At 49.0% G+C, this 12,780-nt stretch overlaps 1 protein-coding gene across 1 annotated transcript; it reads right to left on the bottom strand.

The window, feature by feature from the left end:
* Window positions 1–1,491: 1,491 nt before the first annotated feature.
* Window positions 1,492–10,961, bottom strand: LOC142503293 (uncharacterized). Its single transcript, XM_075615453.1, has 7 exons — window positions 10,873–10,961; window positions 10,374–10,470; window positions 9,800–10,027; window positions 9,544–9,690; window positions 8,235–8,266; window positions 2,945–3,780; window positions 1,492–2,334 (listed from the first exon to the last, which is right to left on the bottom strand). The coding sequence occupies exons 1-7, from the start codon at window positions 10,959–10,961 to the stop codon at window positions 2,267–2,269; spliced, it is 1,497 nt and encodes a 498-aa protein (XP_075471568.1). The 3' UTR covers window positions 1,492–2,266.
* Between the last annotated feature and the right edge of the window lie 1,819 nt (window positions 10,962–12,780).

Here is a 12,780-nt window from a genome sequence, read left to right as displayed (position 1 = left end):
CACAGCTTCGGTACAGGTAGGGAGTCGGTATTGCTGTTCAGGACGTGCTGACAGGCGCATGCGTGAGCTGCCGTTTTCCTATTGAGCGATATGTACTTACTCGCGAGTGTACTTAAAGTGAGTGTCCTTAAACCGGGGTATGCCTGTATATATATATATATGTAATGCTGTGAAGTCATTGCGTTTGTGTTGGTGTATTTGGAGTCCCTGGCTTCCCTGCTCTCCGGCTGGCGGTAATTTCAAGTGTTAGCAATCATTGTATGAGAGGGAGCAAAGGACGTGCAGGCATTGGATGCCTTTATATCTTGCTGCCAATTCATTGTGAACCTGGGCTGTTTACATCCACTCTGCAAACCTGGGACTCACCCTACCACCGCAGATGACCACAATAGAGATTTCTCTCCCACGAATGGTTCTGTTTGAAATCCTGTAAGTGCACATTCTTATGGGTTGCTGATTTTTTAAATAAATGTACCTTATTTTTTACTCAGTTACGTGCTATGGAGCTTGCGCTTTTGTTTGTTTTTTGTTCATATATATATGTAACCCATGTCCCCCCTCCCCCGGTCACAGACTGGACCTCTAGGGTGTAGTGAGGACTGGCTACGTGTATGTTGGTGGTGCGTACCTGTGAGGAGCAGGAGGGCCTGAGTCTCCCGCGATGGTATAGGGGACAACAGGGACAGGCTTCTGGGGTATATGCCTCCATCTTCTCTAGCAACGGTGCAGCACCTCCATCTCTGGCGAGCCCTATAGGGGTAGGGTGAAATCCTCCCAGTGAAGCCCTGGTCTCAGGGCGAGAGATTTCAGTCTCACTCAGTCTCTTAAAAGTAGCAGCAGCTCCCTTTTTTGTCAGCAGCACAGCCAGCAGCAGGATCACAGGCAATCAGGTACAGTTTCTCTTTGTCCCAGACAGCTCTCCCTCAGGATTGTATATCTTTATTCCCTGCCTCCACCCTAAGCCCAGGGTGCTCAGGGTGGGGCTAGCTCTTCTCTCACCCCCTAGGCAGGGTGAGAGGAATGGGTCCACCTCCAGCTAACTAGGCCCTACTCCTCTGGAACCTAGCTAGCTCACACAGTCTGACTGTCCAGTCAGGCACTCCAACACTAACTTACTGCAACTGCCAGGAACTGGCAACTAAATTGAGGCAGCCCTGCCTCTCATGATGTCAGCAGGCCCCTCCCCTGTGTCTCTTGCCTTCACACAGAGTCAGGGGGCCTACCTCCACCAATCAGGGCAGGGCTTGAGGCAGGGAAAACCCATGTTAACTACTGGTGGCCTGCCCTTAGCAGGGCTTTTACCAGTAGGGGAAAGATATATAGCCCCCATTTCTTACCGGGGCTACACTCTCCCTCAGGTGGATTTCCAATGGTCCCCACTTGGACCTAATTTTAGCAGCACCATCCTGCACATGAACATCTGGGAAACAAACACATTGCAGGTTAGGATATGGATCAAACCATCCACCAGATGGCATAAACAACAGCACACAGTTATTCCCAACGGGGAGAACAAACTAGTAATAATGTCTTGGGTCAGGCTTGCGTACCTCCCGCCCATTATGATCAGTTACAGTGATGTAGTATGGCTGTACTGACACAGACTCCGGCCGATAAACCACACTGTGCATGTATATGCACCTCCCCACACTCCAGGCCCAGACTACATCACTGATCTTGTCCTCATTGTGGTAGCCTGCCTTCCCGAACTTCGTTCGTAAGTACTCCTGCATGGCCTGTCTGAGCCAGCTATCTCGGTGCTCCTCTATCTCACTCATTATCGGCTCAGGCACATAAGGGAAATCATACCCGTGGGATTGCCTATACCTAGCCACCATGGCCCTGTCGGCTCGGCTCAACTTTGTAAGTTTCTGGTTACCTGCCCTGCTTGGCAGTACCCAAAACTCTGGTTCCGCTGGGGCAATATCGTCGTACAAAATACTAGGCCCCTTAGGAAGGATGTTCTTCTGCTCTATCTCCTGGTATCTGTGCTCCAACTCATCCGCCACCTCCTGGGGAGTATAGGCACCTACCGCCCACCAATGGTCAACTATTTTGTTCCTGATTAGCAGGAACCTTGTACGGTCCATACCCTTGTGGTACCCAGTAAATAGGAGTGCCCACCACTTGTCACAGTGTTCGTACTCTGACACTGCACTGGAAGTACCTGACTCTGACTCAGCTTGGGATGATTCAGCGGACGTGACCGCCTCAGTAGAGTGCGAGCCTCGGCGCCTACCTCTGGTATCGGTGTAGATGGTGGGGTTCATTTTGTGGACCACATGGCTTGCAGGCCCTGCCTCCGCAGTACTCTGGGACCCTCGGGCCCTCCCTCTAGACACAGGAGAAAATTATATAGGGTTAGACACACGAATCACATTGACATATGGCACTTCCCCATCCGACCCCTCATCACTTAATTCCCAATCCCTCACACCTTTGGAGTATTTGGGGTTTTTGCTTAACTTATCCCCGCTAGGTCCCGGTGTCATGACTCATGATGGGGCAGGGGCAGTGGCCAGGGAAATGGCGCTAGGGGCATGGGCTGGGGTATCAGCAATGTCCGTATCAATGTCCAGCAACCGGGTAATGCCGCGACCAGTGGGCATTTTTCTGCTGTCCCTTGCCGGCGTGCTTCGTGCTCCTCTGTGAATGCCGTGGCAGTCAAGGGTGGCAAGTGCAGCTGCCATGGCGGCTCCTCTGGCCGCAAAGATGGCCGCCGGTCCTCCGTGCTAGCAGGAACCGGAAGTGTCGTCATCGTTGCCGCCCGCGGAATCTCCATCCGCTCCGTGGTCACGCACCAGATGTGCGTCGAGGACCGGAAGGGGCGGTGGTGGATCATCCGGTCCCCGGACGGGCAGATAGGCTGCAAGCCTCTCCCTCTCGTCCTCTGCAGGTTCCGTCTTCGCCTGGCGGGAGTAAAGGGGTGGTGGAGTCTCCTTACCGCTCCGCTGCCGGCTGATGCTCTCTGGTTCCTCCGGAGCCGTCTCGGATCCCGTCTCCGCCACACTGGGAGTCACCACGGCCGTGGGACTTCTACGGGCCTCAGGCCGCACCAGTGCTCGCCGTCGGGGGGTGTCCGGACTCGTCTGCTCCCTCTCTCTGGTAAGTAGACCGCCATCTTTCTTACAGCTGGGGTGGTTCGCCGGTAGGCGCATCGCCACCGATGGGACGCCATCTTCTTCCTCCGAAGATGACTTGCTCGGCTCCTCTGCTCGGGAGTCACCTGGGTCTTTCGCCGCACCGCCAGTGGGTAGTGGTATGAAATGGGCCCGCTCCGGTACCTCCACTGTGGTCGCGCTCTTCTCCGCCGGAGTTTCTCTCGGCTCTGTAGTTGGCTGGGCCTTGGTTCCCACCTCAGTGGTGAAGCAGGGAACTAGGGCAGCCTCGTCTGCTGTCTCCGCCACCTCCGTTAGGGTTCCCGGAGAGGCACCCCGAGGGGTCTTGATCGGTGTCCTTGGCTCGGTAGGCCACAGGTAGTACGTGCCACATTGAGGGCATCGTGCTTTGGTGCTTGGGACCGGTCCGGGTGTCCTGCAGTGTATGCACAGGCACCGGAGATACTCTCGGCCATCGATCTCCACCACCAGGAAGCCTCCTGGGAGCTGGAAAATCGTAGTGCTTAGTTCTGACATAGTTTGCTCAGGGGTGGAACAGTTCAATGTTTCAGCTCCTTGCTCCTTGAATGCCAGACAGAAGTGAAGTTCCTCGCTCTCACTTCCTGTCCCTTCCTTCGCTGGGGAGGATGCTTCTGATTGGCTCTCCTTGTGCCCCCGCCCTCTGGTGGAAGCAAGAGGAGGGGCACTCCTTCGCTCAGTGTGACGTGCCTTGTCTGTTCACCAGTCACAGCACAGGTGGGTGGGCTTTCGGCTTTCGCGCCGCTCCGCTTCTTTTGCAGGGGATCTGGGTTTGGCGCCAAAAACCTGCACATCTCCATCCACATTTCTTTAACAGTCTCTTTGCACGCTTCACGTGCACGATCCAGGATTGGCGGGAGTCACCATTTTGGGACGGCTGCTAGCTGCTGGGCCGTGGATGGCATTGCTGTCACCATTTTTAACTCTTTCTTGCTCCGCGGAGCACATGTAGTGACTGCCGTCATCTTTAATGAGCCCTCCAAATGTATGATCTCACTATTCTCAGTGTCTACTGTGTAACACGTTCCTAGACACTGACTTCTGTCACTGACACTCTCTGATGCTCTCTGCATGCTCTCTCTGAATGCTTTACCCACTGATATGATGTTGGCATACCCCAGGTTAGGCAGAACTCCTTCTCTGTGCACCGCACTCTCTGACGGTTCCTGCAAGTACTCTGTGGTGTGTTTTATGTGGGTGCTGGCTAGTGTATCCGGGCATCACCCTAAGGTATGGGCGTCTCCTACTTTTGGCCACTCATAGTGCGGGCCCTGAGCCATGGTCCCTGGACAAGTTAACAGGCTAACCCCTCCCCCCCCCCCAGTTGCCTCACACTACCTGCCTCAAGGGACTAGGACAGGTATAGCTCCACATCCATCTTACAACACCCTCTTAGGGCACCCAGGGCGTACTGTGCGAGAGTCCACGCTCCCCTGACTACCCCTGGTATGCATATATGCCCTACTCTCTACAGCACTTGCATGGAAGGTGCACTTTACTCTTCCAGCTCTGCTTCGCTGAAAGCCTGTCCTGTTCTGGATCTCAGCAGCTCGCCTCCAAATGTGACCCATGTTCCCCCCCCCCCCCATTCCCCCGTCGCACACCTACTAGGGTGTAGTGAGGACTGGCTACATGTATGTTGGTGGTGCATACCTGTGAGGAACAGGAGGGCCTGAGTCTCCCGCGATGGTATAGGGGACAACAGGGACAGGCTTCTGGGGTATATGCCTCCATCTTCTCTAGCAACGGTGCAGCGCCTCCATCTCTGGCGAGCCCTATAGGGGTAGGGTGAAATCCTCCCAGTGAAGCCCTCGTCTCAGGGCGAGAGATTTCAGTCTCACTCAGTCTCTTAAAAGTAGCAGCAGCTCCCTTTATTGTCAGCAGCACAGCCAGCAGCAGGATCACAGGCAATCAGGTACAGTTTCTCTTTGTCCCAGACAGCTCTCCCTCAGGATTGTATATCTTTATTCCCTGCCTCCACCCTAAGCCCAGGGCGCTCAGGGTGGGGCTAGCTCTTCTCTCACCCCCTAGGCAGGGTGAGAGGAATGGGTCCACCTCCAGCTAACTAGGCCCTACTCCTCTGGAACCTAGCTAGCTCACACAGTCTGACTGTCCAGTCAGACACTCCAACACTAACTTACTGCAACTGCCAGGAACTGGCAACTAAATTGAGGCAGCCCTGCCTCTCATGATGTCAGCAGGCCCCTCCCCTGTGTCTCTTGCCTTCACACAGAGTCAGGGGGCCTACCTCCACCAATCAGGGCAGGGCTTGAAGCGGGGAAAACCCATGTTAACTACTGGCGGTCTGCCCTTAGCAGGGCTTATACCAGTAGGAGAAAGATATATAGCCCCCATTTCTTACCGGGGCTTTATATATATATATATATATATGTAACGGGTATTCCACCCCACCCAATCGCATATATAGTGTGGGTGAGTAGAACATGCAGTGTTACCGGTGTGGTGCATTACCTGTTGGCTCGCAGGAGGGCTGAGCTTCCGCCACGGGGAACCTGGGGCAATTATACTAGGGGTAACCACTTACTCAATAGGTGCAGCGCCTCCACCTGCGAGAGGGAGTGGATCCTCGCAGGACAAACACAATGATCACATACACAATGGGGTATAATAACTAAGGACTTTACTAACATGTAATACGACACATCACATTCATAATATAACCTGTGTCCCTCTCAGGAGGAGACACTAACCATGACGTCTCGCAGGACGATTCCCCAACACTAGGTGATCCCACCCAGTGTCCAAAGAACCCCACCCAATGTCCCGCACTCTTGCAGAGAATCAATGGGTGACTGCGCAGTCACTATTAAGCTAAGGGCCCGGTGGTGCACTTAGAACTGTAGATACCTGCCGAGCACTCCGGTGCTCGGGTCAGCAACGCTTCACAAAGGGTCAGACGCGTGATGAATCCGTCTGATCCTATCCTGGCGATATTCTCTGTGACCCTCAACGTGGGTCCGAACTCCGTCACTGGAACCGCAGCATCCGCTGAGTCCCTTTCTAACGATACAGCAACGTGACACACCCTGCACTACAGGCCGTCCCTATAGCACAGCATCCTTAAGTGGCTTAAGGGTCACTCTCCTAGGGCCTTCGGGGTTGCCTATCCTATATAGGTAGGTCTTGTACCCACCCTACTCATAATACGGGCCCTGGGCCATGGATCCCCGGACTGGTTACCGCTATGAACCCCCCCCAGTTGCCTCGTACTACGCGCAACGCCGCCCTGGGCTATGGCTCCCCGGATTGGTTACCGCTATGAAACCCCCCCAGTGGCCTCGCCACTCGCGACACGGACCCTGGGCTATGGCTCCCCGGACTGGTTACCGCTATGAAACCCCCCAGCTGTCTCGTGCCACTAATTCACAACAGGACCCTGGGCTATGGCTCCCCGGATTGGTTACCGCTATGAAACCCCCCAGCTGTCCCTATCTTCCCTTCTGTTCCCCAGTGGCCAACTAAGGTAAGTGACAGGTTCCCTATCCTGAGGGCTGTCCCTGGCAACACTCACACTACTGGGGACTCAGGGCTATATTGGGCCAAGGGGGTGCTGGCCTAGTACAGGGAGTCCCTCGCTCCTGTACCCTACCTCCTTCCCTTGACTGCTCCTTCCTCTGACTGACAACGTAGCTGCAAGCCCGCCAAATGTATCCACTTGCTCTCCTGGCAGTCCTGCAGCCCTATTGGCTCCTATGAGGCACCTGGTGCCTCCCTCGCTAAGCACTATGGGAATTGTAGTCCCTGGGCGCCTGTAATAACATTGGGGCCGCGTGCGTGCCTTTCCTATGCCTGCACTAGCTCCTAATGGCCGCCGCAATCTCTCCCTACCTCTCGCGCTACTCTCCTGGTTGGCTCCTACACTCGCGCGATCTTCTGCGCATGCGCGACTATCTCGGGCCGCCGGGGACTCTCTGCGCATGCGCGAACCGGCGCAACATGGCGGCGCCCTGTGCAAGAGCCGCCGGAGATCTCCTGCACTCCGGCGAGCTCCCTCCTCGGCCCCCACCCTCCTGAATGGCCGTCGGGTCTGCCGCTTGCCGCTGGCAGTACCCGACAGCGTCCGTGACCACGGAGGCGCCCGGGGGGGTCGCAGGGGGAAAAAAATGACCTGGCTACACTTTTATATATATATATATATATATATATATATATATATATAATGACAAACAGAACAAAAAAGCAGCGCCTAGTGGGGGTGTGACTAGTGACTACGTGTATATATATATATATACTGGACACCTAACAAGCTCCTATTGAACCCCCAAAATAACCACTACATATATATAAGCAAATGAGTGTCACAGAGGAGTGCTACTGAGCATGGCAATATATATTTAAAACCAGAGACAGAACATAAAACACAGACAGAGCTCAGTGCACATCCAGTGAAACTCATACACGGTACAGTGACTAAATATATATGTATAAATATCTATTAAATAAAATGGTCTTTTAGTTTAACATTTTGGCCAAATTGTTGTAAGCCCTTGAGCCAACTGCACGGCAGACCACGTTTCAAGGGTCCCTAACACTAATCTAATATAAATTCTTAATAACCTGTGCAATACCAGGAAGAATGATTTATAATAAATCTGTCAATATTAGTTGCAAAGTTCTAAGTCTGATTGAAGCTTTTATTCACCTGTACATTACCAGGAAAAGCACTCTGTATTAGATTTGACACAATCATACTGCATGCAGGCAAGTTCCCCTGATAGTGAGAGATGCTATGGAGTGAGCTTTTAACCATTTAAATGTGGGAGGGGGTAAGCTTCAATATATATATATACACAGTATATAGCATACGTTACCATAAACCATAAAGCGGCAAAGAGGCGACAGCACCCAGAAAATATCAAAACAAAAAGGATGTATCGATCCCTCAGGGGGATCATATATATATATACATATATATATATATACATTTTCCCTTTGTAGTCACAGTAAAAGATTTAAATAAAAATCTCTTATCCACAGAGAAACCTTTGCAATATCTTGCAATAACCGTAAACTGCATCAACGAGTACAGCTTGTGCAAACAGAGATAAGAACCAAGCTGTCAGCTGTGTGACTTACAGTATCACATGGTATTCTTGGTAACCAGTAACCTGTATAATTAAGCACATCAGAGGTGTGAGACATTAAAATTAATTGAGAAGCAGACAGACTGTAATGGGCTGCTGTATATTGGCCAGAAGTATTCTAGGATTTGATGGTAAGAGAGGGAAATTCTCTTCCTCCCCCATCCCACCCTCTCTTACTCCCCCATCCCCACCCTCTCTTCCTCTCCATGGTCCTTTTGTTTCTGTATCTGTTTCTTTTTGCCTTCTTCTTTCCTATTTCTTTTTTTTGTTCTGTTTCCCCATATATTTGTCATGACCTATTTTCTCTTTCTTATCTTATTGTCTCTCTCTCTCCCTCTCCCTCTGTCTTTTTCTCTATCTTGGTTTGTCCTTCTCTCTGTGTCCTCTTTACTTACCCAGCATCAGATTTTGTCCCCTTTTCCCAACCTTGACAAAATACACTGACACCTTAGTGCTTGTCAGAATGGCACACCTGTGAGCATGTGACATATATGTGACAAGGGTTAATACACACTGAACTAGCTGACTCACCTTTCACTTACTTCTCAAATGAGAAATATCTACCCTCAATCCGTCACAATATATATCTTAACTTGCATCCACCACCAAAAACAATCAACTAATTATTTGCACAGTCTATGGTCCCTGTTTTTAAGAAATATATGCACTAATACGCAGAAATTTGCTGTAGTAAAATTTGTCCGAAAAAGTATTACTCTACAAAACGTACAAGTTCAATTAAAGCCCAATGATATACTTATTAAAGTTTAAATGTCAAAAGTACAAATGTGCTTAGGTTACAGAAAAAGATTATTACAAGAACGAACAGTACAAAATGCAGACAGTTTCTTCCAATAAACAGAATTCCCTATACGTTATACTGTAAGTGTAAGGGGCCATCAGTTTATATTTTTTTATTATACTGTTGCTGCCCACAGAGGACAAGGACGGTGATGAGGATGTTGAGAGTCATCATCATGGCAGTGGTAAGTGCAATTTTTATTTACTTTATGCTGGCTGATGTTTTATTTTTAAATGGGCAAATGCACTATTATCCCTATCTGGATAATAGTAATTCTGCACAGAAGTGATACCGCAGGCCAGTGGGGACCTGCGGGGACCATCTGGAGACCCCTGGACACCACCTGAGGACCCCTGGACACCTGCGGGGACCACCTGAGGACCACAAGCACCCGTTGGGACCACCCGAGGACCCCGGACACCCGCGAGGACCACCCGAGGACCTCAGGTACCAGCAGGGCCCCAGGACTTAGCGGGAACACCCAAGGACCCCAGGATACCTGGGGGACCACCGAGGGCCCTTGGACACCCGTAGGGACCACCCAAGGACCTGAAACACCCGCAGGGATCACCCAAGGAGCTCCAGACCCCCGGGGGGACCACACAAAGACCCCAGATACCAGCGGCGCCCAGGACACGAATACATGCTGCAAGCAGATCCATACACAAGCTGAACAGCAAGGGTGAAAGTGGGCAACCTTGCCTCGTTCCATTTTTTATAGGGAAGAGATCCAAAGGGAATCCCTGGCAAATTACCCTCATTATCGGAGCAGCATACAGCACAGTGACTGCTTGGAGGAAATGGCCGTTAAATCCGAAGGCATGTAAAGTCCTCTCCAGATATACCCAGTCTATGCGGTCGAATGCTTTTTCTGCGTCTAGACTCAGGACCATGGAGGGGATTTTGTTTTTGGAGGCAAAGGCTATTAAATCTATAATTCTCCTCGTGTTGTCCGAGTCCTGCCTTCCTGGGATAAAGCCCACCTGGTCAGGATGTACCAGGGTAGGTAACAATTTGTTGAGTCTGTTCGCAAGAATTTTAGAATACATTTTAAGATCAGTGTTAATTAGGGAAATGGGTCTTTAACTTGCGTAGTTGGTCAGGTCCTTTCCTTTTTGATGTATTAGAGCGATGGATGTCTGCAGCATGGTTGTGGGGAACTGAGACTCAGTGAATATAGAATTAAAAAGCGTTAGCATATGAGGGGCTAGGATATGGGCACATTTTTTTATAATAGATGTTAGAAAAGCCATCTGTGCCTGGGGCTTTCGAGTGCTTCAGGTTCTTGATTACCCATAATAATTCTTCCATATCTATTTTTTGACCTACTTTGCTATTATCCATACTGGAGATGGAGCATAGTTCAACTTCCTTGAGGAAGTCCTCTATTTTTTTTGAGGTTTTTCCATTGTGAAGCATTTTGTTCCTGTCGTAAAGGGAAGAGTAGTATGACTTTAATTCTTTACTTATTAGTGGGGGGCTAGATGTGAGAAGGCCAGATTTTTGTCTAATAGCTTGGATAGATTGACTCGCCTGTTCTTTCCTCAATTTTGCCGCCAACATTGTTCCAGATGTACTGGACTTCTCGTAGAACCTGATTTTGGCCCAGTTTAAGGAGTTCTCCACTTGAGACGTCAGAAGCAGGTTCAGCCCCAGTTTTGCCTCATTAAGTTAGCCCAGCGTTAGACCGTTTCCGTCTCTCTGATGGGCCCTGGTGAGATCCGCTATCCTGTCTTTAGCAGCCTTGATTTTATCTTCCCTTTCTCTCTTCCTTCCCGAGGCTAGGCTGATAAGCCTTCATCTCATGGTGACTTTATGAGCCTCCCACAGGGTGAATGGTGAGGACATGCTGCCCATATTGGCTTTGAAATAAGAAGCTATGTCTTCCTCCACTAGGTCTCTTAGCTCAGGAACCATCTGAAGTTTTTAGGGGAAGAAGTGGCGGGTCACATTAGAATAAATGGAATATCATATTATATGAAATGAACGGGAATAAATGATGGGTTACATTGCCTTTACATGTAGATTAAAGACACACTAGCATACGAGCGCCACATATCAATACTGCAGAGTACTATGACTGATACTAAAACTCAATTTTGGGCGGTCGCGGTGCGCTCATGAGTCAGTTGCGTCCACCCTCAAAAATATAAATTAACGTAAATAATTGCCACTGACTTAGAAGCACCTTGTGGTAGCCACAACCACAGCAACTATTACTACATCGGTTATTGCTACGGATTATTCTGAAGTATCTCCCAGTGGCTCGACATGCGATTGTAACTTTATATTCGCAGCTTCCTCTTATGTCTCCCCAAATGTCATGATGGTACAGTATTATGTTCCCTATTTTCCTTTCTGTACCCCATAAAAATATTAAAAATAAAAAGTTATCAAAAAAAAGTTAGCGATTCGATATTTCTCTGGTAAATATCAGGGCATTTACATCGGAATCGTAAAGCTACTCACCTTTTTTGATATGGGTTACGACTATCTATATGTTAAATGGGGTTAACGTCACAATAAAAGATTGAATGGAGTTCTGTGGATATACTGCTCAGTATGATGGTTCCCCGATTTATCACTTGAAGTGCTTCAACCTTTGCTAACTCTTATCCATGGGATAACCTGACTGGCAAGTTTAAAACTTCGTCCAGAAAATACATTTTGAGAGTGAATTTTTAATTGTTAGAGTTCCAAGTTGCTGTAACGCTCCTTGCCCGGCTCTTAAGGAGTTTACAACAATTGACAATGTACATGGCTTGTCTTAGTCCCTCATACCTTATCAGGTGGCTGGAATCATGCAGACTGAGCGTGGATATACTGATGGAATAATGATTGGCACCAGGAACTTTTATAGTATAACCAGGAGCTTCATTCATTGCTTATACACTTTAACTGGTGAACAACCATGTTTGTACTCTTTAATTCTTCCCTAGGTAATCCTTACTCTCTCATGCTAGGGAGGTGCTTAGCCTTATTGCTGTTACTATAATCTTAAATGAAAAAAAAGAAAAAAAGGGCGCAAAACCCATAGTGCAATATGTAAAGTTTTAATGCTAAAAAACACAGTTAAAAACACTTACAAAATGTAAGTAGATAAGAGGCACATCTAGGATGGTTAATTCATGACTTCAGTAAGCTGGGATAGCCTCAGTGTCCATCTCTTGCATGGAGAGAGCCTCAGTCCCAGACACCCTCCTCCTACGTTCGGCGTTGCTCCACTCCTGCTTCCGCGTCACGTGCGCTCGTGACGTCACCGCGTTTGTGTCCACGCGTCATCACTCTGGGGGTTGGGCTTAGGGCTGGTATGCTGTCTCCGGCAGTCTGATAGATCAGACTCAGGATCCTCCTGCTATGCTTCACAAGTCAGCAGCTTTGGTAGATACAGCCCTACGCGTTTCGAGAAACACTTTCTCTTCGTAGAGCCCCTGAAACGGTTAGATGGAATATCTATCCCTATGTTGGTTATATAGAGAGATATTTGTCAGTACAGTCAGTAGCTTAATGTATTTTTTGAATTAGAGTTTTATTTATTGGTGCATATCTCTCTATCAACCTCCAATTTCTTTCCCCTTTTACTTTTATTCTTTAAAGTAATAAGTGTTTTTTATGGCCTTTATATATACACATTCAGCATAGTTTTTTTCCTTTATTTAATTTTCTTTCTTTTTTTATTTATTTATTTGTATATGTTTTTCTTTTCATCCTTCTCCCACTTCTGTGAGTTTATCAT

Source organism: Ascaphus truei, chromosome 9 (assembly GCF_040206685.1).
Source record: "Ascaphus truei isolate aAscTru1 chromosome 9, aAscTru1.hap1, whole genome shotgun sequence".
NCBI lineage: Eukaryota > Metazoa > Chordata > Amphibia > Anura > Ascaphidae > Ascaphus > Ascaphus truei.
This window is presented reverse-complemented; position numbering and strand designations above follow the sequence as displayed.